Here is a 24,917-nt window from a genome sequence, read left to right as displayed (position 1 = left end):
CCCATTTGTCAATTTTGGCTTTTGCTGCCGTTGCTTTTGGTGTTTTAGACATGAAGTCCTTGCCCATGCCTATGTCCTGAATGGTACTACCTAGATTTTCTTCTAGGGTTTTTATGGTATTAGGTCTAACATTTAAGTCTCTAATCCATCTTGAATTAATCTTCGTATAAGGGGTAAGGAAAGGATCCAGTTTCAGCTTTCTACTTATGGCTAGCCAATTTTCCCAGCACCATTTATTAAATAGGGAATCCTTTCCCCATTTCTTGTTTCTCTCAGGTTTGTCAAAGATCAGATGGCTGTAGATGTGCGGTATTATTTCTGAGGACTCTGTTCTGTTCCATTGGTCTATATCTCTGTTTTGGTACCAGTACCATGCTGTTTTGGTTACTGTAGCCTTGTAGTATAGTTTGAAGTCAGGTAGCGTGACGCCTCCAGCTTTGTCCTTTTGACTTAGGATTGTCTTGGCAATGCGGGCTCTTTTTTGGTTCCATATGAACTTTAAAGCCGTTTTTTCCAATTCTGTGAAGAAACTCATTGGTAGCTTGATGGGGATGGCATTGAATCTATAAATAACCTTGGGCAGTATGGCCATTTTCACGATATTGATTCTTCCTATCCATGAGCATGCTATGTTCTTCCATTTGTTTGTGTCCTCTTTCATTTCACTGAGCAGTGGTTTGTAGTTCTCCTTGAAGAGGTCCTTTACATCCCTTGTAAGCTGGATTCCTAGGTATTTTATTCTCTTTGAAGCAATTGTGAATGGAAGTTCATTCCTGATTTGGCTCTCTGCTTGTCTGTTACTGGTGTATAAGAATGCTTGTGATTTTTGCACATTAATTTTGTATCCTGAGACTTTGCTGAAGTTGCTTATCAGCTTAAGGAGATTTTGGGCTGAGACGATGGGGTTTTCTAAATATACAATCATGTCATCTGCAAACAGGGACAATTTGACTTCTTCTTTTCCTAACTGGATACCCTTGATTTCTTTCTCTTGCCTGATTGCCCTAGCCAGAACTTCCAACACTATGTTGAATAGGAGTGGTGAGAGAGGGCATCCCTGTCTTGTGCCAGTTTTCAAAGGGAATTTTTCCAGTTTTTGCCCATTCAGTATGATATTAGCTGTGGGTTTGTCATAAATAGCTCTTATTATTTTGAGGTACGTTCCATCAATACCGAATTTATTGAGCGTTTTTAGCATGAAGGGCTGTTGAATTTTGTCAAAAGCCTTTTCTGCATCTATTGAGACAATCATGTGGTTCTTGTCTTTGGTTCTGTTTATATGCTGGATTACGTTTATTGATTTGCGAATGTTGAACCAGCCTTGCATCCCAGGGATGAAGCCCACTTGATCATGGTGGATAAGCTTTTTGATGTGCTGCTGAATCTGGTTTGCCAGTATTTTATTGAGAATTTTTGCATCGATGTTCATCAGGGATATTGGTCTAAAATTCTCTTTTTTTGTTGTGTCTCTGCCAGGCTTTTGTATCAGGATGATGTTGGCCTCATAAAATGAGTTAGGGAGGATTCCCTCTTTTTCAATTGATTGGAATAGTTTCAGAAGGAATGGTACCAGCTCCTCCTTGTACCTCTGGTAGAATTCAGCTGTGAATCCATCTGGTCCTGGACTTTTTTTAGTGGGTAGGCTATTAATTGTTGCCTCAATTTCAGAGCCTGCTATTGGTCTATTCAGGGATTCAACTTCTTCCTGGTTTAGCCTTGGGAGAGTGTAATTGTCCAGGAAATTATCCATTTCTTCTAGATTTTCTAGTTGATTTGCGTAGAGGCGTTTATAGTATTCTCTGATGGTAGTTTGTATTTCTGTGGGGTCAGTGGTGATATCCCCTTCATCATTTTTTATTGCATCTATTTGATTCCTCTCTCTTTTCTTCTTTATCAGCCTTGCTAGCGGTCTGTCAATTTTGTTGATCTTTTCAAAAAACCAACTCCTGGATTCATTGATTTTTTGGAGGGTTTTTTGTGTCTCTATCTCCTTCAGTTCGGCTCTGATCTTAGTTATTTCCTGCCTTCTGCTAGCTTTTGAATGTGTTTGCTCTTGCTTCTCTAGTTCTTTTAATTGTGATGTTAGAGTGTCCATTTTAGATCTTTCCTGCTTTCTCTTGTGGGCATTTAGTGCTATAAATTTCCCTCTACACACTGCTTTAAATGTGTCCCAGAGATTCTGGTATGTTGTATCTTTGTTCTCATTGGTTTCAAAGAACATCTTTATTTCCGCTTTCATTTCGTTATGTACCCAGTAGTCATTCAGGAGCAGGTTGTTCAGTGTCCATGTAGTTGAGCGGTTTTGATTGAGTTTCTTAGTCCTGAGTTCTAGTTTGATTGCACTGTGGTCTGAGAGACAGTTTGTTATAATTTCTGTTCTTTTACATTTGCTGAGGAGTGCTTTACTTCCAATTATGTGGTCAATTTTGGAATAAGTGCGATGTGGTGCTGAGAAGAATGTATCTTCTGTTGATTTGGGGTGGAGAGTTCTATAGATGTCTATTAGGTCCGCTTGGTGCAGAGATGAGTTCAATTCCTGGATATCCTTGTTAACTTTCTGTCTCGTTGATCTGTCTAATGTAGACAGCGGAGTGTTGAAGTCTCCCATTATTATTGTATGGGAGTCTAAGTCTCTTTGTAAGTCTCTAAGGACTTGCTTTATGAATCTGGGTGCTCCTGTATTGGGTGCATATATATTTAGGAGAGTTAGCTCTTCCTGTTGAATTGATCCCTTTACCATTATGTAATGGCCTTCTTTGTCTCTTTTGATCTTTGATGGTTTAAAGTCTGTTTTATCAGAGACAAGGATTGCAACCCCTGCTTTTTTTTGTTCTCCATTTGCTTGGTAGATCTTCCTCCATCCCTTTATTTTGAGCCTATGTATGTCTCTGCATGTGAGATGGGTCTCCTGAATACAGCAGACTGATGGGTCTTGACTCTTTATCCAGTTTGCCAGTCTGTATCTTTTAATTGGAGCATTTAGTCCATTAACATTTAAGGTTAATATTGTTATGTGTGAACTTGATCCTGCCATTATGATATTAACTGGTTATTTTGCTCGTTAGTTGATGCAGTTTCTTCCTAGCCTCGATGGTCTTTACATTTTGGCATGTTTTTGCAATGGCTGGTAGCGGTTGTTCCTTTCCATGTTAAGGCTTCCTGCAGGGTCTCTTGTAAGGCAGGCCTGGTGGTGACAAAATCTCTAAGCATTTGCTTATCTGTAAAGGATTTTATTTCTCCTTCACTTATGAAACTTAGTTTGGCTGGATATGAAATTCTGGGTTTAAAATTCTTTTCTTTAAGAATGTTGAATATTGGCCCCCACTCTCTTCTGGCTTGTAGAGTTTCTGCTGAGAGATCTGCTGTTACTCTGATGGGCTTCCCTTTGTGGGTAACCCGACCTTTCTCTCTGGCTGCCCTTAAGATTTTTTCCTTCATTTCAACTTTGGTGAATCTGGCAATTATGTGTCTTGGCGTTGCTCTTCTGGAGGAGTATCTTTGTGGCGTTCTCTGTATTTCCTGAATTTGAATGTTGGCCTGCCCTACTAGGTTGGGGAAGTTCTCCTGGATGATATCCTGAAGAGTGTTTTCCAACTTGGTTCCATTTTCCCCCTCACTTTCAGGCACCCCAATCAGATGTAGGTTTGGTCTTTTTACGTAATCCCATACTTCTTGCAGGCTTTGTTCATTTCTTTTTCTTCTTTTTTCTTTTGGTTTCTCTTCTCGCTTCATTTCATTCATTTGATCTTCAATCGCTGATACTCTTTCTTCCAGTTGATCGAGTCGGTTACTGAAGCTTGTGCATTTGTCACGTATTTCTCGTGTCATGGTTTTCATCTCTGTCATTTCGTTTATGATCTTCTCTGCATTAATTAGTCTAGCTGTCAATTCTTCCACTCTTTTTTCAAGATTTTTAGTTTCTTTGCGCTGGGTACGTAATTCCTCCTTTAGCTCTGATAAGTTTGATGGACTGAACCTTCTTCTCTCATCTCGTCAAAGTCATTCTCTGACCAGCTTTGATCCGTTGCTGGCGATGGGCTGCGCTCCTTTGCAGGGGGAGATGCGCTCTTATTTTTTGAATTTCCAGCTTTTCTGCCCTGCTTCTTCCCCATCTTTGTGGTTTTATCTGTCTCTGGTCTTTGATGATGGTGACGTACTGATGGGGTTTTGGTATAGGTGTCCTTCCTGTTTGATAGTTTTCCTTCTGACAGTCAGAAGGACTGTCTGTTGGTCTGTTGGAGATTGCTTGAGGTCCACTCCAGACCCTGTTTGCCTGGGTATCAGCAGCAGAGGTTGCCGAAGATAGAATATTGCTGAACAGCGAGTGTACCTGTCTGATTCTTCCTTTGGAAGTTTCCTCTCAGGGGTGTACTCCACCCTGTGAGGTGTGGGGTGTCAGACTGCCCCTAGTGGGGGATTTCTCCCAGCTAGGCTACTCAGGGGTCAGGGACCCACCTGAGCAGGCAGTCTGTCCATTCTCAGATCTCAACCTCCGAGTTGGGAGATCCACAGCTCTCCCCAAAGCTGTCAGACAGAGTCGTTCGCGTCTGCACCGGCCCCCGCTGTTTCCCCTGTTGGTCTTCAGCTGTGCGCTGTCCCCAGAGGTGGAGTCTACAGAGACAGGCAGGCTTCCTTGAGCTGCTGTGAGCTCCACCCAATTCGAGCTTCCCAGCGGCTTTGTTTACCTACTTAAGCCTCAGCAATGGCGGGCGCCCCTCCCCCAGCCTCGCTGCTGCCTTGCCGATAGATCCCCGCAGACTGCTGTGTTAGCAGTGAGGGAGGCTCCGTGGGCGTGGGACCCTCCCGGCCAGGTGAGGGATATATTCTTCTGGTGTGCCCGTTTGCTTAGATCGCGGTATTGGGGTGGGAGTTACCCGATTTTCCAGGTGTTGTGTGTCTCAGTTCCCCTGGCTAGGAAAACGGATTCCCTTCCCCCTTGCACTTCCAGGTGAGGCGATGCCTCGCCCTGCTTCAGCTCTCGCTGGTCAGGCTGCAGCAGCTGACCAGCACCAATTGTCCGGCACTCCCTAGTGAGATGACCCCAGTACCTCAGTTGAAAATGCAGAAATCACCGGTCTTCTGTGTCGCTCGCGCTGGGAGTTGGAGACTGGAGCTGTTCCTATTCGGCCATCTTGCTCCGCCCCCGCATGATTTTAATCCTATTATTATTATTACTATACTTTAAGTTCTGAGTGACATGTGCAGAACATGCAGGTTTGTTACAAAGGTGTACACATGCCATGGTGGTTTGCTGCACCCATAAACCCGTCATCTACATTAGGTATTTCTCCTAATGCTATTCCTCTCCTACCTCCCCACCTCCCGACAGGCCCTGGTGTGTGATGTTCTCCTCCCTGTGTCCATGTGTTCTCATTGTTCAACTCCCACTTATGAGTGAGAACATGCGGTGTTTGGTTTTCTGTTTTTGTGTTAGTTTGCTAAGAATGATGGTTTCCAGCTTCATCCATATCCCTGTAAAGAACATAAACTCATCCATTTTTATGGCTGTATAGTATAACATGGTGTATATGTGCCACATTTTCTTTATCCAGTGTATCATTGATGGACATTTGGGTTGGTTCCAAGTCTTTGCTATTGTGAATAGTGCTGCAATAAACATACGTGTGCATGTGTCGTTATAGTAGCATGATTTATAATCCTTTGGGTATATACCCAGTAATGGGATCGCTCGGTCAAAAAGTATTTCTGGTTCCAGATCCTTGAGGAATCGCCACACTGTCTTCCACAATGGTTGAACTAATTTACACTCCTACCAATAGTGTAAAAGCGTTTCTATTTTTCCACATCCTCTCTAGCATCTGTTGTTTCCTGACTTTTTAATAATCGCCATTCTATCTGGCATGAGATGGTATCTCATTGTGGTTTTGATTTGCATTTCTCTAATGACTAGTGATGATGAGCTTTTTTTCATATATTTGTTGGCCACATAAATGTCTTATTTTGAGAAGTATCTGTTCATATCCTTTGCCCACTTTTTGATGGGATTGTTTTTTCTTGTAAATTTGTTTAAATTCCTTATAGATTCTGGATATTATACCTTTGTTAGATGGATAGATTGCAAAAATTTTCTCCCATTCTGTAGGTTGCCTGTTCACTCTGATGATAGTTTCTTTTGCTGTGCAGAAGCTCTTTAGTTTAATTAGATCCTATTTGTCAATTTTGACCTTTGTTGCCAATGCTTTTGGTGTTTTAGTCATGAAGTCTTTGCCCATGCCTATGTCCTGAATGGTATTGCCTAGATTTTCTTCTAGGGTTTTTGTGGTTTTAGGTCTTATGTTTAAGTCTTTTGTCCATCTTCAGTTAATTTTTGTATAAGGCATAAGGTAGGGGTTCAGTTTCAGTTTTCTGCATATGGCTAGCCAGTTTTCCCAAAGCCATTTATTATGTAGGGAATCCTTTCCTCATTGCTTGTTTTTGTCAGATTTGTCAAAGATCAGATGGTTGTAGATGTGTGTCATTATTTCTGAGGCCTCTGTTCTGGTCCATTGATCTATGTATCTGTTTTGGTACCAGTACCATGCTGTTTTGGTTACTGTAGCCTTGCAGTACAGTTTGAAATCAGGTAGTGTGATGCCTCCAGCTGTGTTCTTTTTGCTTCGGATTGTCTTGACCATACAGGCTCATTTTTCAAAAGCATTTCTATACACCAATGACAGACAAACAGCCAAATCATGAATGAACTCTCATTCACAACTGCTATAAAGATAATAAAATACCTAGGAATACAGCTTATAAGGGATGTGAAGGACCTCTTCAAGAAGAACTACAAACCACTGCTCAAGGAAATAAGAGAGGACACAAACAAGTGGAAAAACTTCCATGCTCATGGATGGGAAGAATCAATATCGTGAAAATGGCCATACTGCCCAAAGTAATTTGTAGATTCAATGCCATCCCCATCAAGCTACCACTGGCTTTCTTCACAGAATTAGAAAAAAAAAAAAAAAAAAAAAAAAAAAACCTTAACATTTTCAAGTACTTTGAATTGAGATAGCAAATATACTTAAGGTTGAGTGTATGTGCGCGTGTGTGTGTGTGTGTGTGTGTGTGTAGGGAGGGGGAAAAAAGGCAAGAGGGCTCAACTTCTTCAAACATAGTGGAACCATGCCAGAATGCTGGAAGAATATATATTGTAAAAGAGCAAGTCAGAAGATGGTTAAAAATAGAGCAGGAGAGGAAGGTGAATGAAAAAATAAAGCAAAAATACATTAAAGGCTTTTAAAGTGGCAGGATTGAAAAGACCTGCTGAAAACATGCCAGCACTCATTTTTCATTTCATGCACAGAGAAACCTGTTTTTGTTCAACAAAACAAACTTGCCTCCTCCTGTTCGCGCATATGTAATGAAAGCTTTTTGGCTCGCAGTAAGGAGGGAGGTGGGAGGTGATTGAAATAATTTGGTTAATGGGGAAATCTGGAAAGAAAATAAGTTTGTGTATGTCATTGACCATGTGTGTGGCATCTATTTGTGCTTGATTCCAAAGTGCATAGAGGCCGGGGACACTGCTGTGATGGTGGGATTGTTTTCTTAGGACAAACTCTGAGAGATTAAATCACTGGGTTAGAAAGCAAAAATGTTTGCTTAAAGAATCTTTCTTTATAAGCACAATCTAATTTAGACTACAGTGACACAATTAATTAGCCTATCTGCTTGGCACATTTTCCCCCTAGAATCAGATCACCTCCTTCATCCCCCTTGATTAGAACAGTTCCAGGGCTTCTTGCAGCGAGAATTAAATTCACACTCCCTGGAAGACTCCCTCTCTGTCAGCTCATGGGTTCCCAATACCTCTCATTCTCACCTTGGGACCATTGTCTGTCTATTCCCAGCACTTTAAAGAGCTCCTTCTCATCCTTGTGCCTCATGTCCTTCAATTCTTGATGGAATGTCACCTTCTTAATGAGACCAACATTGACTGATGTATGTTGCATCACACCCCTGCCTCCAGACTTCTCAGTTCCCTTTTCTTAGAGCACTTATTATCTTCTAACACAAGGGTCTCCAACCCTCCAACCCCCGGGCCGCAGACCAGTACCAACTTGTGGCCTGTTAGGAACTGGGCCACACAGCAGGAGGTGAACAACGGGCAAGCATTACCACCTGAGCTCTGCCTCCTGTTAGATCAGTGGCAGCATTAGATTCTCATAGGAATGTGAACTGCACATGCAAAGGATCTAGGATGCCTGCTCCTTATGAGACTCTAATGCCCGATGATCTGAGATGGAACAGTTTCATCCCAAAACCATCCCTCCCACTGTTTGTGGAAAAATTGTCTCCCACGAACCTGGTCCCTGGTACCAAAAAGTTTGAAGTCCGGGGTTAAAAGTTTAGAATCTAACACATTATAATTTTTTTTCATGATTATGGCTTATCTGTGTCTTCTCGATTGAGTATGAGTTTCATGAGAGCTGGAGTTTTTGCCTGTTTGGATCAAGAAGCCTCAGTGCCTAGAACAGTGCCTGACATGTAGAAGGCACTTCATAAATAAGTGAACAAGAGAATCGTCACCTCCTCAAAGAGGGCCTCTCAGTCTAAAGTAGCATCATCCATTCCTTCCCACAGTCATTGTCTGTTACATTGGCTTTCATTTCATCTTTGACATCTCTATGAAACCATCTTCATTGACCTGACTAAAATGAAAGCTTCGTAAGAGCAGAGACCTTGCTCTCTGTTCCTTTCTGTATACTTCCAATGAGGTCAACGCCTAGGGATTCAAAACGTTTTCTTTTTTATGAATTTTTGCTGAGTTTGTTTTTTTCATGAAGACTTGTTAAATTACTCTTCAGAAAGGCTAACGTAATTTTCACAGTCATTAGCAGTGCCTAGGATCTTCTTTCACCATGTCCAGAACCTAATATGTCAATTTAATAGGCAATTGTCCCTTAAAAGTAATCATTAATGAAGATAATTTCTTTTTTGCTTTTGTTTTTCTTTGTTTTAAGACAATGTCTCCCTATTTTGCCCAGGCTGACCTCGAACCCCTGGGCTCAAAAGATCTTCCTAGTTCAGCCTCCCAAATACCTGGCATGTGCTACTGTACCCAGCTTGTTTTTTAAAAAATTAATTGCCATTGTCTTTTGTGCATTTTTAAAATTTTAGTATTATTCTTTCTATTGCTTTATGAACTTTATATAAAAGATATATTTCCTTGGTCACATCTATTCTTAATGCTTATTCTTAATGTTGTCATAAGTTTATTCTTAATGCTTTCCTTTGTCATTAATTTATTCTTAATGCTTATTCTTAGTATTGCCATTTGCTTTTGTATTATTTATTATGTTAATGTAAATTTTTTTTAAATTTAGTTGTTTATCCATACATGTCTTTGATCTTTGGTTTTTATCTCATTGCTTTCATGCTTAAAAATTTATTCCCCATTCTGAGGTCAGAATGTTTAATTTAAAAAAAAACTTTCAAAAATCATGCTGAAATATATTTTCTCATATGGTAAAGTGACTCTATAGCTGCTTTCTTTTTAAAAAGTCTTTTTCTTCCAAATTGATAGCACTATTTCTATAATATACTATATTCTTATACAGAGAGACACATTTTCTGGGGAAACTTGCCTTTATCATTATTGCCTATTGAAAACCACGCTTGACTTCATTGTAGATTACCTGAGGAATCCCTGTAATTTTCCAACCTAGCATTTCTTTAATTTTTGAAATTGTCAGCTTGAACTTTGTGGAATTGTTCTGTCCCTTCAGATTATATCTAGGAGAATAGCAAGTCTATAATGGAAATACCATTCTTTACTTAAATCATATAGTATTCTTTACTGTAAAATGCTGTTTCTTCCTGTTAAAGGTAGCAATTCATTTAAAAGTTACATTCACTTCTATTTGCTACAAAGAAATATTAGTTCATTCTTCAGATAGCATTTCACCATTGTATACTTTAAAATGCCAACGAATGTTTTTCTTCTTTTCTCTTTCTTGGCTCTTATTCCCTCCCTCCTTTCATCCTACAAGTATTTGTGAAGCACCTACTATTAGCCAGGGACTGAGTCATCTTGGTTCTGAGGATTCAGTAGTGAAAAAAATAAATTTTCTGCCCTTATCAAGCTTATATTCTAGCAGGGAGAAAACACATAATAAGATAAAATATAAGTCATCTTAGATGGAAGAACTAAGGAAGAAAAAATAAAGTGGGAAAGGAGAAAAGAAGTATCTGGGATGTAGGTGCCACATAGTTGTATGTAGTACAATCAGCAGATATCTTTCTGAGCAGGTGACATTTAAATAAATGTTACAAAATGATACTGAATTATTTTTAGGTTAGAAGAGTTTGATCCTAAGAAACTCACAGGTTCTTTCCACACATGCTTAATCAGCCCTCTGAATCATGTCAGAATTATGATTATAAATTTCCCTTCTATCTTTGACTTAAGTTCTCAAAGCAATCAATAAAAGACTAACTATAGGCAAATAATGCATTTTCAAGTAGAAAATATTTTCCATCATAGATCTTCATGGTGAGGTATTTTTAATAAGTAGGTTACTTTTCTAGGAGAAAAAAGGTCGTATCAGTCATTTTAAAGATAAAATAATTTACTACCTACTGTCCTTCAGGAAGCACTGCAACAAAGTAGATAATGATGGATATTAATACATGGACCCAAGTTGAAGATCCTAACTTCCCACCCCACTAGTTTGTGATGCTGAGTGAGTCACTTGTGTTCTGGAATCCTGTTTCCTCGTTTTACAGAATGGAATCAATTCCTACCTTGTGGGTTAAATTAATTGCTCTACCTAAAATATAGAAACTGCTGTACAATTGTCATTCTTATTTTTTTACTAGAGTTCACTTTTTAACCTAGGTGGATTACATGGGAGAAGACTTTACTCAATGACTTTCATGAGTCCTGAACCACTGGTGAGGGTGACATTCCAGTCCTTTGTACAAGGTGCATTTGGCATAAGTTATCTAGTGTTGAAAGTCCTAGGTATGTCTGGTTTTTTTATAAACTTGTAAAGGCTAAAAAAATCAATATTACTTTATTTAGGAATATTTCAAAACATACACAGCATTTTGAAAGAAATTATGTTTCTGTGGGGAAATTAGTATGTGTTTGAAAGGAAAATCTACTTAAGTCACCTAAGATTTGATCAATTCCAAAAGGGAAACTGCTCAATTAGAGAACTTGATTGAATTGTATATGATTTCTGAAAATGGCTAAGATATGTTGGTTGCAAGATAACTTTTGTCTGTGGCTGCAGTTTTATACCACAAAGAATGGTTTCTGCAGCCGTAATTCTTGTGACTCAGAAGATTTGGGTTCTAAATCTTAGCTGGTTGATTAGCTGTGGACAATTTATTATCTCTGATTAGAATTTTCTTTGTAATGATATAATAAAAAATTAGAATAAGTTTTGAAAACAAACTACACAAATATTATATTCTAGCACTGTAAGTGTAAACGATGTAATTCAGAGTTGTCAGATTGAATTTTAGAACATGTAATTAGTGAGGTATTTTTCTTCTTGATATAGACAACTGAAAGCTAGCTTCCCCCCTTGACACCTAAAAGCATTGCTGAGAATATATTTTTCTAGACCTGTGTATACTGCATATTTGGAAAAAGTTAAGTGAGTAATAAAGCATTTATATCGTATGAAAGTTTTCTCTTGGAAGAATATATTAAGAATACTGCTTTCAGATGGAATTAGGCAGTTAACAGGTATTATCCATAGCTGTGTCCTGTAATCTTCCATAGACCCTAGGCTATGTCAGAGATCATTCTGAGAGATGTGCTTGTTTCCTGTACCTTTTGAATATTTAAGATGGAGAAAATTTTCAGTGAAACCAACCACCTCCTAATAATTACTTGTTTTCCCAGGACAATTAGGGAAGAGAGCTGTTTACCTTGATCTGAAAAGGCATATGAGAAGCCTGTTAAATATTGGTTTTATTCTCATTTTCTCTGCTTCCTATTCTTTTAGGTCCAAAGGACAGTAAAACAACCAGACTTTCCCAAAGTTCAAACAGAGAGCACTTGGTCCCTTGTGAGGATATTCTTCTGACCAAGCCAGAAGTGATCATGCAGATCCCAAGAAATTCTCACAGAACTACTATGAGGTAAGGAAGGAATTATTATTATAATGGAAAAAGTGTGTGAAAAAAATGACTTGACTGACATCAACACTTGGTATTTGCTTAAAACATTATTCTTCACCTCTTTTCCATAAAGAATACACTCTTAGGTAACCCCTAATCTATGGCCTTTAATATGGAAACAAAACAAAACAATGTAAGAATGTTCTTGTTTATAAATTGTACTTTCTCAACAAAATAGACCATGTATTAGCAAAGTGAAAAGTCAAATCTCTACAAAGAATGTTGGAGGCTGATATAATGTATGTAAACTATTTGGGCACATAGTAGATACTTAATAAATGATGCATGGGAGTTTGGGGCAAATTCTGGCACATGTACGTCCTTCAGATCTTGTAAATTTTCAATCAGAATTTAAAACAATATCCACAATTGGTCAACCATTCACCATAATGTGTGAACTTTACAAATTTTGGCAAATTAGGTATGAGTTGATAAATTTGATATAATTTAAAGAGCAAATCTTTCTCTCTCACAACCATAAGGAAACAGACACAAAAACTAAGGCTCACTGGGGCTCAATAACATTGATGCATTAATTTCTGAGCAAAATAACTAACAATATATTCTGTTTAGAAATAATTTCTGACTTTGTTTCATCTGTGCCATAGTTGCCAGTGGAAGTTAGTCACCCCTTTAAATCACATCATTCAGCTTAATATTATCAACTTCCCAATGAAGCCAACAAGTTTGGTCTGTCATGGTCATCTGCATGTTTACGAAGGATTTGGACCAGGAAAAAAATTAATAGGTAACTGGTTCCCTATGAATCACTATGCTACTGATTTTCTCTTATGAAACATGTTTAGATTGTTTTATATTCAATATGTGGCTTACAGGTGACATACACTAGTCTCTTATAGGATGTTGAAATAGACTTACTGTTAAACTTTTGTCAGATTTAAAATTAAGATATAAAATCTCAGGTTTAGTTAAAAACAAAGAACAACAAGGTTTCTTACATGGATCACACCTAGATTAAATTTGCTCAGAAATACTAAAAATAAAGAATGAATGAAGTAGTTTTAGACAAAAACACAAGAAAATTAAGACTATAAAATTAATAAGGCAAAATAATCACAGCAAAAGGCATTACATGAGTTTATCAATTGGTAGTAGTGAGAAACCTGGTTACTGTGATTTAAACTCATTATTTTCAAAGAGAAATGCAGGCACACTGCTAGTTCAACAGTTGAACTCCACCAGCACTAAAGTTACTTCAATTATTTTGGCTTTTCCTAATGGTTGCATAATGGCTATTTCAGTTCTCATCATTACATTGATGGAAGAAGGGACAGGGAGGATTATCCCTATCAGGAAAGCAAACATTTTCCCAAGAATCCTGTAGCAGACTTAAATCTCTGGCCAGAATTGTCACATGGCCATGCCTGACCAGAGGGTGACTAGAGAGAAGGGAAATGGAAAAGCATTTTGGGTGTTCAACCAAGATTTCTGGACACCATGGGATATAGAAGTCCACAGTTCTGAAATCTGATGGTTCTGGGTCCATATCTCTGTTCTACCACATACTAGTTAAGTGACTTTGGGAATGATCTGAAATCTTTCTAAGACTCAGTTTCCTCATTTGTGAGAGGAGACATCCCACCACCATGCACACTATGGTCTATGAATTCCCAGTTTACTTAATCAAGAAATAAATGTGTAATGAAGTAAAAGCCCAGCGAAAGAGGATGTATGGCTTTTTGCTGGCCTTTGCCTTCCTAAGAAGGACCCAGATACAGGTGTCACTCTCCGTGCAGGTAGGGTCCTCTCAGAGCGGATAAAAAAGTCAATTGCTAAACCGCTGTCTTTTTTATTCTTCAGATTTACAATACTATCCTAGAAGTTAAGTGCACTAAGAATATTTCTGTTTCTATTTAGGAGAATGTCGATGAGCACCGAGCTTTCTTGGTTCTTAAGCCAATTCAGCACTAAGAAGACCACAGCTTCTTGTGGGGAGACTGCAGTATCTACGAAAATGATGTATACTTCTACCGTTCTTGCCTTACAGAACACCTGTTACCATGCACTGCCTCATGAGGTTGTTTTGAGAATTAAATAAGAGAAGGCATGTTAATCAATACTAAGAAACCAAGCTTGTATTTTGTTTGGATTAAAAATATTTACTCTGATTCCTGTTCTTAAAATTGTGCTGCTTGGAGGAAAAGTTTAGATTGTCTCCCTATTGCCTCTTCTATGGGTGACAGGGCAAAAAAAGATTGGAAAAACAAAGAAATAAAGAAGGGGACAGGGAAGGAAGAGTACATTAGCAATGTCAGTTATCACTTACAATATTAATCAACTATATATCTGTTCTTTACTTAGAACTAATTCACAAAACATACTATTTTCTATTTCCTTCTCCCCAAAAGTTTTATGACTCTTTTTCAATTTCTCTAAATAGGGTTTACAAGCTCTGTGGTATAGGGAAGGAAAAAAATATTTCTCTTCTACCCATCTATCCAGAGGAACAAATCCTGTGATCAGAAGTTTAGAACTTATAGCCCAACCTCTGGGTAGGGGAGAGGGACTGGAAATTGACTTAATCAGCAATTGCCAATGATGTGATTGATATGTCTATGTAGTGAAGCCCTCATAAAACCCCAAAAGGAGAGTTCAGAAAGTTGGGTTGGTGTACACACGGAGGGTGCTGGGAGGATGGTGTACCCAGAAAGAACAGTGAAGCTCTGTGCCCAGACTCCATATCTTGCCATATACATCTTTCATTTGACTGTTCCTGAACTATATCATTTGTAATAAGTAGGTAAACACAAGCAAAGTGTTTCCCTGAATTTTGTGAGTTGTTTTAGTAAATTATCAAACCTGAGGAGGGGATTGTGGGAACCTCTGATTTATTGCTGGGCAGTCAGTAGCACATGTGACAACCTGGACTTGCAATTGGCATCTGAACTGGGGAGTGAGGACAGTCTTGTGAAACTGAGCTCTTAACCTGTGCAGTCCATGCTAACCCAAGGTAGATAAGAATGGAATTGAATTGTAAGATACCCAGTTGTTGTGGGGGGAAAAAATCCCATACATCTGGTGTGAGAAGTGAAGTACCGAGAGTAGCAGTAGTTGTAGGAGAGATAGAGATTTTTCCTTTAGTTGGTGTAGAGAAGTTTTTGTTTTGTTTTGTTTTGTTTTTTGTTTTTTGTTTTGTTTCTCAGACCATCTTAGCTTCATGGGCTGGAACTCTGGCAATGATACTGACACAAGACAAAAAGAGAAAAACTGAATTTTCTTAACACATATATCATGCCTATATGGGAAATTCAGTGGTGAGTAACTCAAAGAAGTGATTAGAACTTGGGCTTATATAACATTTTAACAAAAGAACAATAAATAAGAGAAGTGACAAAGGAAAAGGACCTTGAGCTTCTAGGGGTGGCATATCATAGGAAGGTGAATATATTGGGGACAGTTGTAGAAAACTAAGGTTTCTTTAGAAAGATTTGTTATGTAGATTCTTCTGGTGTCGTCTCTGGGCTGATAAGAGTCTAGATTTGTCTCTAAGAATTGTTCTGCCTTTCCTAGTGGAGAGAGTGGGAGGGCAGAGAGTTTTTCTTCTGTCTATATTTTTTTTCAATTGCTTTCTGCTGAAAATAATCTTTGTGCCACGGTAGTATACTGTCAACCACCTCCAGGTTAAGTCAATGCTTGACCTCAGCAGATTATTTGATGAACATTTGACAGAACCAAATAGGATTTATCCCAAGAACACAAGGAAAATTGAATATTAAAATGTATTGTATATTAAGATTTTCTACTATAAATTAGAAAAAATAGATACAAATTATATAGCAATTGTAATCTTAAAACCATAGCAGTAAAATGTAGAAGATATAAGGGGAAAATTACTTCAATTACATTTAGCAATAAAAGCCATATGATAACTAGGAATAACCTTAAATTTGAGATTTATTGTTCAAACTATGAAAGTTTATCAAGTTGCATGTGTGGGCACACAAATACATACAAACACACAAACATTTGCGTAGATAAAAGTACCATGTTCTAAAACTGAAAGATATAACTCATTAACTCAACACAAATTAATTTAAAAATATATTTTCCAACAAATCCCAATGGAATTTTTTTTCTGGAGAGATGAAGAGGAAATTAAACAACTCCAAAATTTATCCTGTAAATAAATAGCACTAGCTGATAAATCTCTTGGGGAAACTATGACCAAATGGTTAAGGTAGAATTGCTCTATCAGATATTTAAAGTACACTTTAAAACAATGGCAATTAAAACTATCAGAAGAAACAAGTGATTGAAAATAGACTAGAAGGGGCCCTAGAAAATTTGAGACCACCGTATGTGGTTTATTTGTCATTACCATTCAGAAAATGTATAAAATTATTCTTCACATCACGCAATAGCTGATAAAGGAGTTTTCATAAGGCACTAAAATTGGAAAATACTAGTTAACCATATGAAGAAGGACTTTCTCATATAGAAGTAGTAGAAGAAAACAAATAAGTTCCTGTGTAATTAAAAACTCTTCTGCATCCACAGAAACAAAACTAAAAAGCAAATACATGGGATTTTCAACTATGCTGAGAAAAGTCTGAAGTAATTGATATAAGAAGTGTTTACAGATCAATAATAGAAAAGCTAAGATCTGTAAAATAAATTTATAGGACCTGACCACTTTGACTTAGTCTTGATTAAAGTTAAACTACAGATCCTGTGCCTTCTGTTTTCCACTTACTTTTCGAAAGAATGACACACTGTTGACCCAAGTGCTTTTGAGAACACAAAACACAGGATTAACCATTAGCCTCTTTTGATAGATAAGAAAGGTTACTGATATTTACATACCAGTTACTACACAATCTAAATTAAATCTCTTGTTTCTTGTCTCAATGAAATTGGTCCTCTGGCCATCTCTTTACTAAAGAGGGCAGAGTTTTCCTGTAATCATGGAAAGCCTACTAGTTCTTAGGATCCTTGATATGAAACCTTGAAAACTGTGAGTGTTATAGCAAACTACATTTACTAGAATGTTTGTTTCAGAAAATATTGTGTATGATCAGTTAAACTTAGAGATGGTTTTGAAGTGAATTATCACTCTTATGATAATTAACCCATGACTGTGACCATCTTGATCTACCTCTAGTTAAGTATAAAACACTGAGGGATTTTCTTTAGAATTGGAGGATTCATAATATTAAAAAAAATTATTAAGTACAATAAATAAAGGTCTAACCAATTTCAAATGACAATTCAGAATCACTGTTTTCCATGACATATCCTAATTTTAAAAATGACAAATTAAAAGGTGAAGCCAGCTGGGCTTCTGGATCGGGTGGGGACTTGGAGAACTTTTTTTGTCTAGTTAACAGATTGTAAACATGCCAATCAGCACTCTGTGTCTAGCTAAAGATTCGGAAGTGCGCCAATCAGTACTCTGTAAAAACGAATCAATCAGTGCTCTGTCTAGATAAAGGTTTGTAAACGCACCAATCAGCACTCTGTAAAATGGACCAATCAGTAGGACATGGGCAGGGCCAAATAAGGGAGTAAAAGCTGGCCACCCAAGGCAGCAGCAGCAACCCATTCGAGTCCCCTTCCACACTGGAAGCTTTGTTCTTTCGCTCTTCACAATAAATCTTGCTGCTGCTCGCTCTTTGGGTCTGCACTAGCTTTATGAGCTGTAACACTCACCTCAAGGGTCTGTGGCTTCACTCCTGAAGTCAGGAAGACCACGAACCCACCTGGAGGAAAAAACAACTCTGGATGTGCCACATTTAAAAGTTGTAACACTCACTGTGAAGGTCTGCAGCTTCACTCCTGAAGTCAGCAAGACCACTAACCCACCAGAAGGAAGAAACTCTGGACACATCTGAGCTTCTGAAGGAACAAACTCCGGACACACCATCTTTAAGAGCTGTAATACTCATCGTGAGCATCTGCGGCTTCATTCTTGAAGTCAGCGAGACCAATAACCCACTGGAAGAAATAAATTCAGGACACATTTTGGCAACCCAGATGGGACTATCACCAAGTGGTAAGTACCATCAGACCCCTTTCGCTTGCTGTTCTGTCCTATTTTTCCTTAGAATTCAGGGGCTAAATACTGGGCACCTGTCAGCCAGTTAAAAGCGACTATTGTGACCACTGGACTAAAGACACAGGTGTCAGGCTTTCTGGGAAAGGGTTCTCTAACAACCCCCGACTCTTCAGAGTTGGGAGCATCGGTTTCCCTGGAACCAGCTTCTGCTTTTCCTGTACTTCCGGGCTGAGCTGAGGGTCAACAGAGAGGAAAGCCATTCAGTTCCAGGGTCCTGACAACGAGTTGGTTGACCCTGTGGCCACGAGTAGAACTCTTAAAGTCATATTGCCCAAGTGAGACTCGCCCATCTATCCTATCTATGCTGAGACTTGCCTCTTGAGTCCTAATGCCTGTCAGACAAACTTCCTCTCACCTCTCTTCTCTGAGGCTAGTCCCACTTCTAAAAACCACTCCCTGACTCTGGTGCTTTTCTAGTTTCTCCTATAAGAATGATTTCTAGTATAAACTTCAGGACTCTGTTACCTTCTTTAGGCACCTGGGTGCACCAATCAGAAAGACATAATTTTTGCCCAAAGCCCTGTTGGTGGGAGGGTACTACCTGGAATTTCAGGATCTCTCCTCAGACAAGCAGGCCTAAAAAAAGCTATTCCTGAAGCTAGGATATGGGGAGCCTCAGAAATTGTATACTTCCTATTCATATAAGTGAGGACAAAAGGCATCACTTTTCTTTCTTTTCTTTTCTTTTCTTTTCTTTCTTTCTTTCTTTCTTTCTTTCTTTCTTTCTTTCTTTCTTTCTTTCTTTCTTTCTTTCTTTCTTTCTTTCTTTCTCTCTTTCTTTCTTTCTCTCTTTCTTTCTTTTTGGGAGTTTTGACATGGCTTTATTCTCTCTGGGCACAAGCCTGGTCATGAGGCCTGTGTATAGGGTCAGCAGCTTTACTCTCTCTCCCTCTCCTGTCCACCTTTCTGTGTACTCCTAACACATAATAGCGGCTCAGAGCCAAGTATGAGCTTACACAACCAGGTTACATAATGAGCAGAATTGTACACCTGCACTCCAAACTCACAGAGTCAAGGCATCACTTTTCAAACTCTGGAGATCCCTCCCCTCCGTCAGGATGTGGCTCTCCACTTCATTTTTGGGGCATAACATTTTTAAGTCCCAATACTAACAGGAGAATCCTTAGGACTGTAACATATTTTCAAGAATGTGTCATTAAGGGCCACTAAATCCAATTTTTCTGGGTCCTCCTTGTGGTGTAGGAGGACAGGCAAGGGTGCAGGTTTTTGAAAATGCATTGGTAAGGGCCACTAAATCCGACCTTTCTCAGTCCTCCTTGTGGTCTAGGAGGAAAACTAGTGTTTCTGCTGCTGTGTCGCTGAGTGCAACTATTCCCATCAGCAGGGTCCAGGGACCTTTATAGGTTCTTGGGCAAGAGGTGTTTCTGCTGCTGCATCGGTGAGCACAATTATTCCAATCAGCAGGGACCAGGGAGTGTTGTGGGTTCTTGGGCAGGGGGAAAAACAAACAAACCAAAACTGCAGGTGATTTTGTCTTTCAGATGGGAAACACTCAGGCATCAACAGGCTCACCTTTGAAATGCATCCTAAGCCATTGGAACCAATGTGACCCACAAACCCTGAAAAAGAGGCAGCTCATTTTTTTCTGTACTATGACCTGCCCCAATATTCTCTCTCTGATGGGGAAAAATGGCCACCTGAGGGAAGTATGAATTACAATACTATCCTGCAGCTTGACCTTTTCTGTAAGAGGGAAGGCAAATGGAGTGAAATACCTTATGTCCAAGCTTTCTTTTCACTGAAGGAGAATACACAACTATGCAAAGCTTGCAATTTACATCCCACAGGAGGACCTCTCAGCTTACCCCCATATCCTAGCCTCCCTATAGCTCCCCTTCCTGTTAATGATAAGCCTCCTCTAATCTCCCCCGCCCAGAAGGAAACAAGCAAAGAAATCTCCAAAAGAACCACAAAAACCCCGGGAGTATCAGTTATGTCCCCCTCAAGCTGTGGGGGAGGGGAAATTGGCCTAACCTGGGTACATGTCTCCTTCTCCCTCTCTGATTTAAAGCAGATCAAGGCAGACCCAGGGAAGCTTTTCAGATGATCCTGATAGGTATATAGATGTCCTACAGGGTCTAGGGCAAACCTTTGATCTCACTTGGAGAGATGTCATGCTATTGTTAGATCAAACCCTAGCCTTTAATGAAAAGAATGTGGCTTTAACTGCAGCCTGAGAGTTTGGAGATACTTGGTATCTTAGTCAAATAAATGATAGAATGACAGTCGAAGAAAGGGACAAATTCCCTACCAGTCAGAAAGCTGTCCCCAGTATGGATCCCCACTGGGACCTCGACTCAGATCATGGGTACTGGAGTCATAAACATCTGTTGACCTGTGTTCTAGAAGGACTAAGGAGAATGAGGAAAAAGCCCATGAATTATTCAATGATGTCCACCATAACTCAGGGAAAGGAAGAAAATCCTTCTGCCCGCCTTGAGCAGCTATGGGAAGCCTTAAAAAAATACATTCCCCTGTCACCTGACTCACTCGAGGGTCAACTGATCCTAAAAGATAAGTTTATTACCCAATCAGCCACAGATATCAGAAGAAAGCTCCAAAAGTGAGCCCTGGGCCCGGAACAAAATCTGGAGGCATTATTAAACCTGGAAACCTCAATGTTCTATAATAGGGACCAAGAGGAACAGGCCCAAAAGGGAAAGTGAGGTCAGAGAAAGGCCATAGCCTTAGTCATGGCCCTCAGACAAACAAACCTTGGTGGTTCAGTGAGGACAGAAAGTGGAGCAGGCCAATTGTCCAGTAGGGTTTGTTATCAGCGTGGTTTACAAGGATGCCTTACAAAAGATTTTCCAATGAGAAACAAGCTGCCCCCTCGCACATGTCCACTATGCTGAGGCAATGAATGGAAGGTGCACTGCCTCAGAGGACAAAGGTTCTCTGGGCCAGAAGCCCCCAACCAGATGATCCAACAACAGAACTGAGGGTGCCTGGGGCAAGCGCCAGCTCATGTCATCACCCTCACTGAGCCCTGGGTACATTTAACCATTGAGGGCCAGGAAATTGACTTCCTCCTGGACACTGGCGCAGTCTTCTCAGTGTTAATCTCCTGTCCCAGATGACTGTCCTCAAGGTCCGTTACCATCCGAGGAATCCCGGGACAGCCTGTAACCAGGTATTTCTCCCCCCTCCTCAGTTGTAGTTGGGAGACTTTGCTCTTTTCACATGCCTTTCTTGTTATGCCTGAAAGTCTCACACCCTTATTAGGGAGGCATATATTAGCCAAAGCTGGAGCTATTATCTACATGAATATGGGGAACAAGTTACCCATTTGTTGTCCCCTCCTTGAGGAGGGAATCAACCCTGAAGTCTGGGCATTGGAAGGACAATTTGGAAGGGCAAAAAATGCCAGTCCAAATCAGGCTAAAAGGTCCCACCACTTTTCCTTATCAAAGGCAATATCCCTTAAGGCCTGAAGCTCATAAAGGATTACGGGATATTGTTAAACATTTAAAAGCTCAAGGCTTACTAAGGAAATGCAGCAGTCCCTGCAACACCGCAATTCTAGGAATACAAAAACCAAACGGTCAATGGAGACTAGTGCAAGATCTTAGACTCATCAATGAGGCAGTAATTCCTCTATATCCAGTTGTACCCAACCCCTATACCCTGCTCTCTCAAATACCAGAGGAAGCAGAATGGTTCACTGTTCTGGACCTCAAGGATGCCTTCTTCTGTATTCCCCTGCACTGTGACTCCCAGTTTCTCTTTGCCTTTGAGGATCCCACTGACCACATGTCCCAACTTACATGGATGGTCTCGCCCCAAGGGTTTAGGGATAACCCTCACCTGTTTGGTCAGGCACTGGCCCAAGAGCTAGGCCACTTCTCAAGTCCAGGCACTCTGGTCCTTCAGTATGTGGATGATTTACTTTTGGCTGCCAGTTCGGAAGCCTCATGCCAGCAGGCTACTCTAGATCTCTTGAACTTTCTAGCTAATCAAGAGTACAGGGCTTCTAGTTCAAAGGCCCATCTTTGCTATAGCAGGTCAAATATCTAGGCCTAATGTTAGCCAGAGGGAACAGGGCCCTCAGGGCCCTCAGCAAGGAACGAATACAGGCTATATTGGCTTATCCTCACCCTCAGACATTTAAACAGTTGCAGGGGTTCCTTGGAATCACCAGCTTTTACCAACTATGGATCCCCATATAAGATAGCCAGGCCCCTCTATACTGTAATCAACAAGACCCAGAGGGCAAATACCCATCTAGTAGAATGAGAACCAGAGGCAGAAAGAGTCTTCAAAACCTTAAAGCAGGCCCTAGTACAAGCTCCAGCTTTAAGCCTTCCCACAGGACAAAATTTCTCTTTATATGTCACAGAGAGAGCAGGAACAGCTCTTGGCGTCCTTACTCAGACTGGTGGAACAACCCTACAACCAGTGGCATACCTAAGTAAGGAAATTGATGTAGTATCAAAAGGCTGGCCTCACTGTTTAAGGGTAGTTGCGGTGGTGGCCTTCTTAGTGTCAGAGGCTATCAAAATAACACAAGGAAAGATCTCACTGTCTGGACTACTCATGATGTAAATGGCATACTAGGTGCCAAAGGAAGTTTATGGCTATCAGACAACCGCCTACTTAGATACCAGGCAATACCCTTCAGGGACTGGTGCTTCAAATACGTACGTATGTGGCCCTCAACCCTGCTACTTTTCTCCCAGAGGATGGGGAACCAATCAAGCATGACTGCCAATGAATTATAGTCCAGGCTTATGCCACCCGAGATGATCTCTTAGAAGTCCCCTTAGCTAATCCTACCTTAACCTATATACCGATGGAAGTTCATTTGTGGAGAATGGGATATGAAGGGCAGGTTATGCCATAGTAAGTGATGTAACCGTACTTTAAAGTAAGCCTCTTCCCCCAGGGACCAACGCCCAGTTAGCAGAACTAGTGGCACTTACCTGAGCCTTAGAACTGGGAAAGGGAAAAAGGATAAATGTGTATACAGATAGCAAGTATGCTTACCTAATCCTACATGCTCATATTGCAAAATGGAAAGAAAGGGAGTTCATAACATCTGGGGGAACCCCCATTAAATACCACAAGGAAATTATTGAGTTATTGCACCCAGTGCAGAAACCCAAGGAGGTGGCAGTCTTACACTGCCAAAGCCATCAGAAAGGTGAGGGAGAAAAGGCAGAAGGAAACCGCTGGGCAGATGCTGAGGCCAAAATTGCTGCCAGACGAAACCTCCCATTAGAAATACCTATGGAAGGACCCTTGGTATGGAACAACCCCCTCCAAGAGATTAAGCCCCAGTATTCCCCAACTGAAACAGAATGGGGACTTTCATGGGAGCATAGTTTTCTCCCCTCAGGGTGGTTAACAACAGAAGAAGGAAAGGTACTTATATCCAGAGCCAGCCAGTGGAAAATACTTAAAACTCTCCACCAAATTTCTCATATGGATATTGAAAACACTCACCAAATGGCAAAATCCCCATTTACAGGGCCAGATCTCCTCTGGACCATCTTTAAGAGCTGTAACACTAACGGCGAACGTCCGTGACTTCATTCTTGAAGTCAGCGAGACCAAGAACCCCCAAAGCAATAAATTCTGAACACCAAATGACCTGAGTGAGAAATTTATAGACAAATACATAAATAAAAAACATAATATTTGGCCTTTTTAAAACAAATCAGAATATTTAACTGGTAAATTGACAACGATTTTGAAGAATGATTATACTTGTCAAATGTTATATAACGTATTTTTATCTAATTGAAGTATAACTTGGAGTATGTTTTCTAGAAAAATATTTTTCAAAACTAAGATCATAAAGTACTGGGTATGTCTACTTTTAGCTATACTTATATTATTAAAATATGTTTTATATATGTGCAGAGATGTTAACACACTAGATTCATTCAGCATTTTCATAGTGGTCAAAATGGAAAATAATCTAAATCTTAGTCTAAATAATTAAGAAAACTATAGTAAATCCATAGGATAAACTTTATCCTATGGATTTATTATAAATTTATGTAGCCATTAAATAAAATATTGTCACATAATTTTTAAAATAAAACACCCTACATGTAATATTGAGTGAGAAAATCAGGATGAACTATATAATTCAAATTTGTTCAAAAAGTGAATGAAATACAGGTCTAAAAGAAAAGATCAATATGTTTCATTGGAAATCTTTAGATTATAAGATTATGAGTAATTTTTTTGAAATTCTCTAAATTTTTCCCAGTGAGTAAATAAACATTTATAATTTTAAGGTTATAAATAGGGAAAAGAAGGAGGAAAAATATGTCTTGTTCTACAAGCTGAAATGGATTCATAGTGGAGCAGTTACAGGGAGCTTCATGACAGTGTTCAAACCATTTAGCAGCCTGCCTCACAAGAGAAGGACCAGATGAGATTACATCATCTTCTGAAGGGTGCTTTAGAATTTTTTTTTTTATTATTATACTTTAAGTTCTAGGGTACATGTGCATAACGTGCAGGTTTGTTACATATGTATACTTGTGCCATGTTGGTGTGCTGCACCCATCAACTCGTCAGCCCCCATCAACTCGTCATTTACATCAGGTATAACTCCCAATGCAATCCCTCCCCCCTCCTTCCTCCCCATGATAGGCCCTAGTGTGTGATGTTCCCCTTCTGGATTCCAAGTGATCTCATTGTTCAGTTCTTACCTATGAGGGAGAAC

General features: G+C 39.6%; 1 protein-coding gene across 1 annotated transcript in view; it reads left to right on the top strand.

Moving 5' to 3' along the window:
- OVCH1 (ovochymase 1) overlaps positions 1-24,917 on the top strand; it is an 87,406-nt gene that overhangs the window by 47,145 nt on the left and 15,344 nt on the right. The window contains 5 exon segments of the mRNA XM_010357022.2: positions 10,841-10,966; positions 11,964-12,099; positions 12,747-12,886; positions 15,313-15,352; positions 15,354-15,406. Of these exon segments, the coding sequence (XP_010355324.2) occupies positions 10,841-10,966; positions 11,964-12,099; positions 12,747-12,886; positions 15,313-15,352; positions 15,354-15,406 (495 nt within the window).

This window comes from Rhinopithecus roxellana, chromosome 10 (genome assembly GCF_007565055.1).
Source record: "Rhinopithecus roxellana isolate Shanxi Qingling chromosome 10, ASM756505v1, whole genome shotgun sequence".
NCBI classification, from domain to species: domain Eukaryota; kingdom Metazoa; phylum Chordata; class Mammalia; order Primates; family Cercopithecidae; genus Rhinopithecus; species Rhinopithecus roxellana.
The sequence above is the reverse complement of the archived record's forward strand: the minus strand, read 5'-3'. Positions and strand labels throughout refer to the sequence as shown.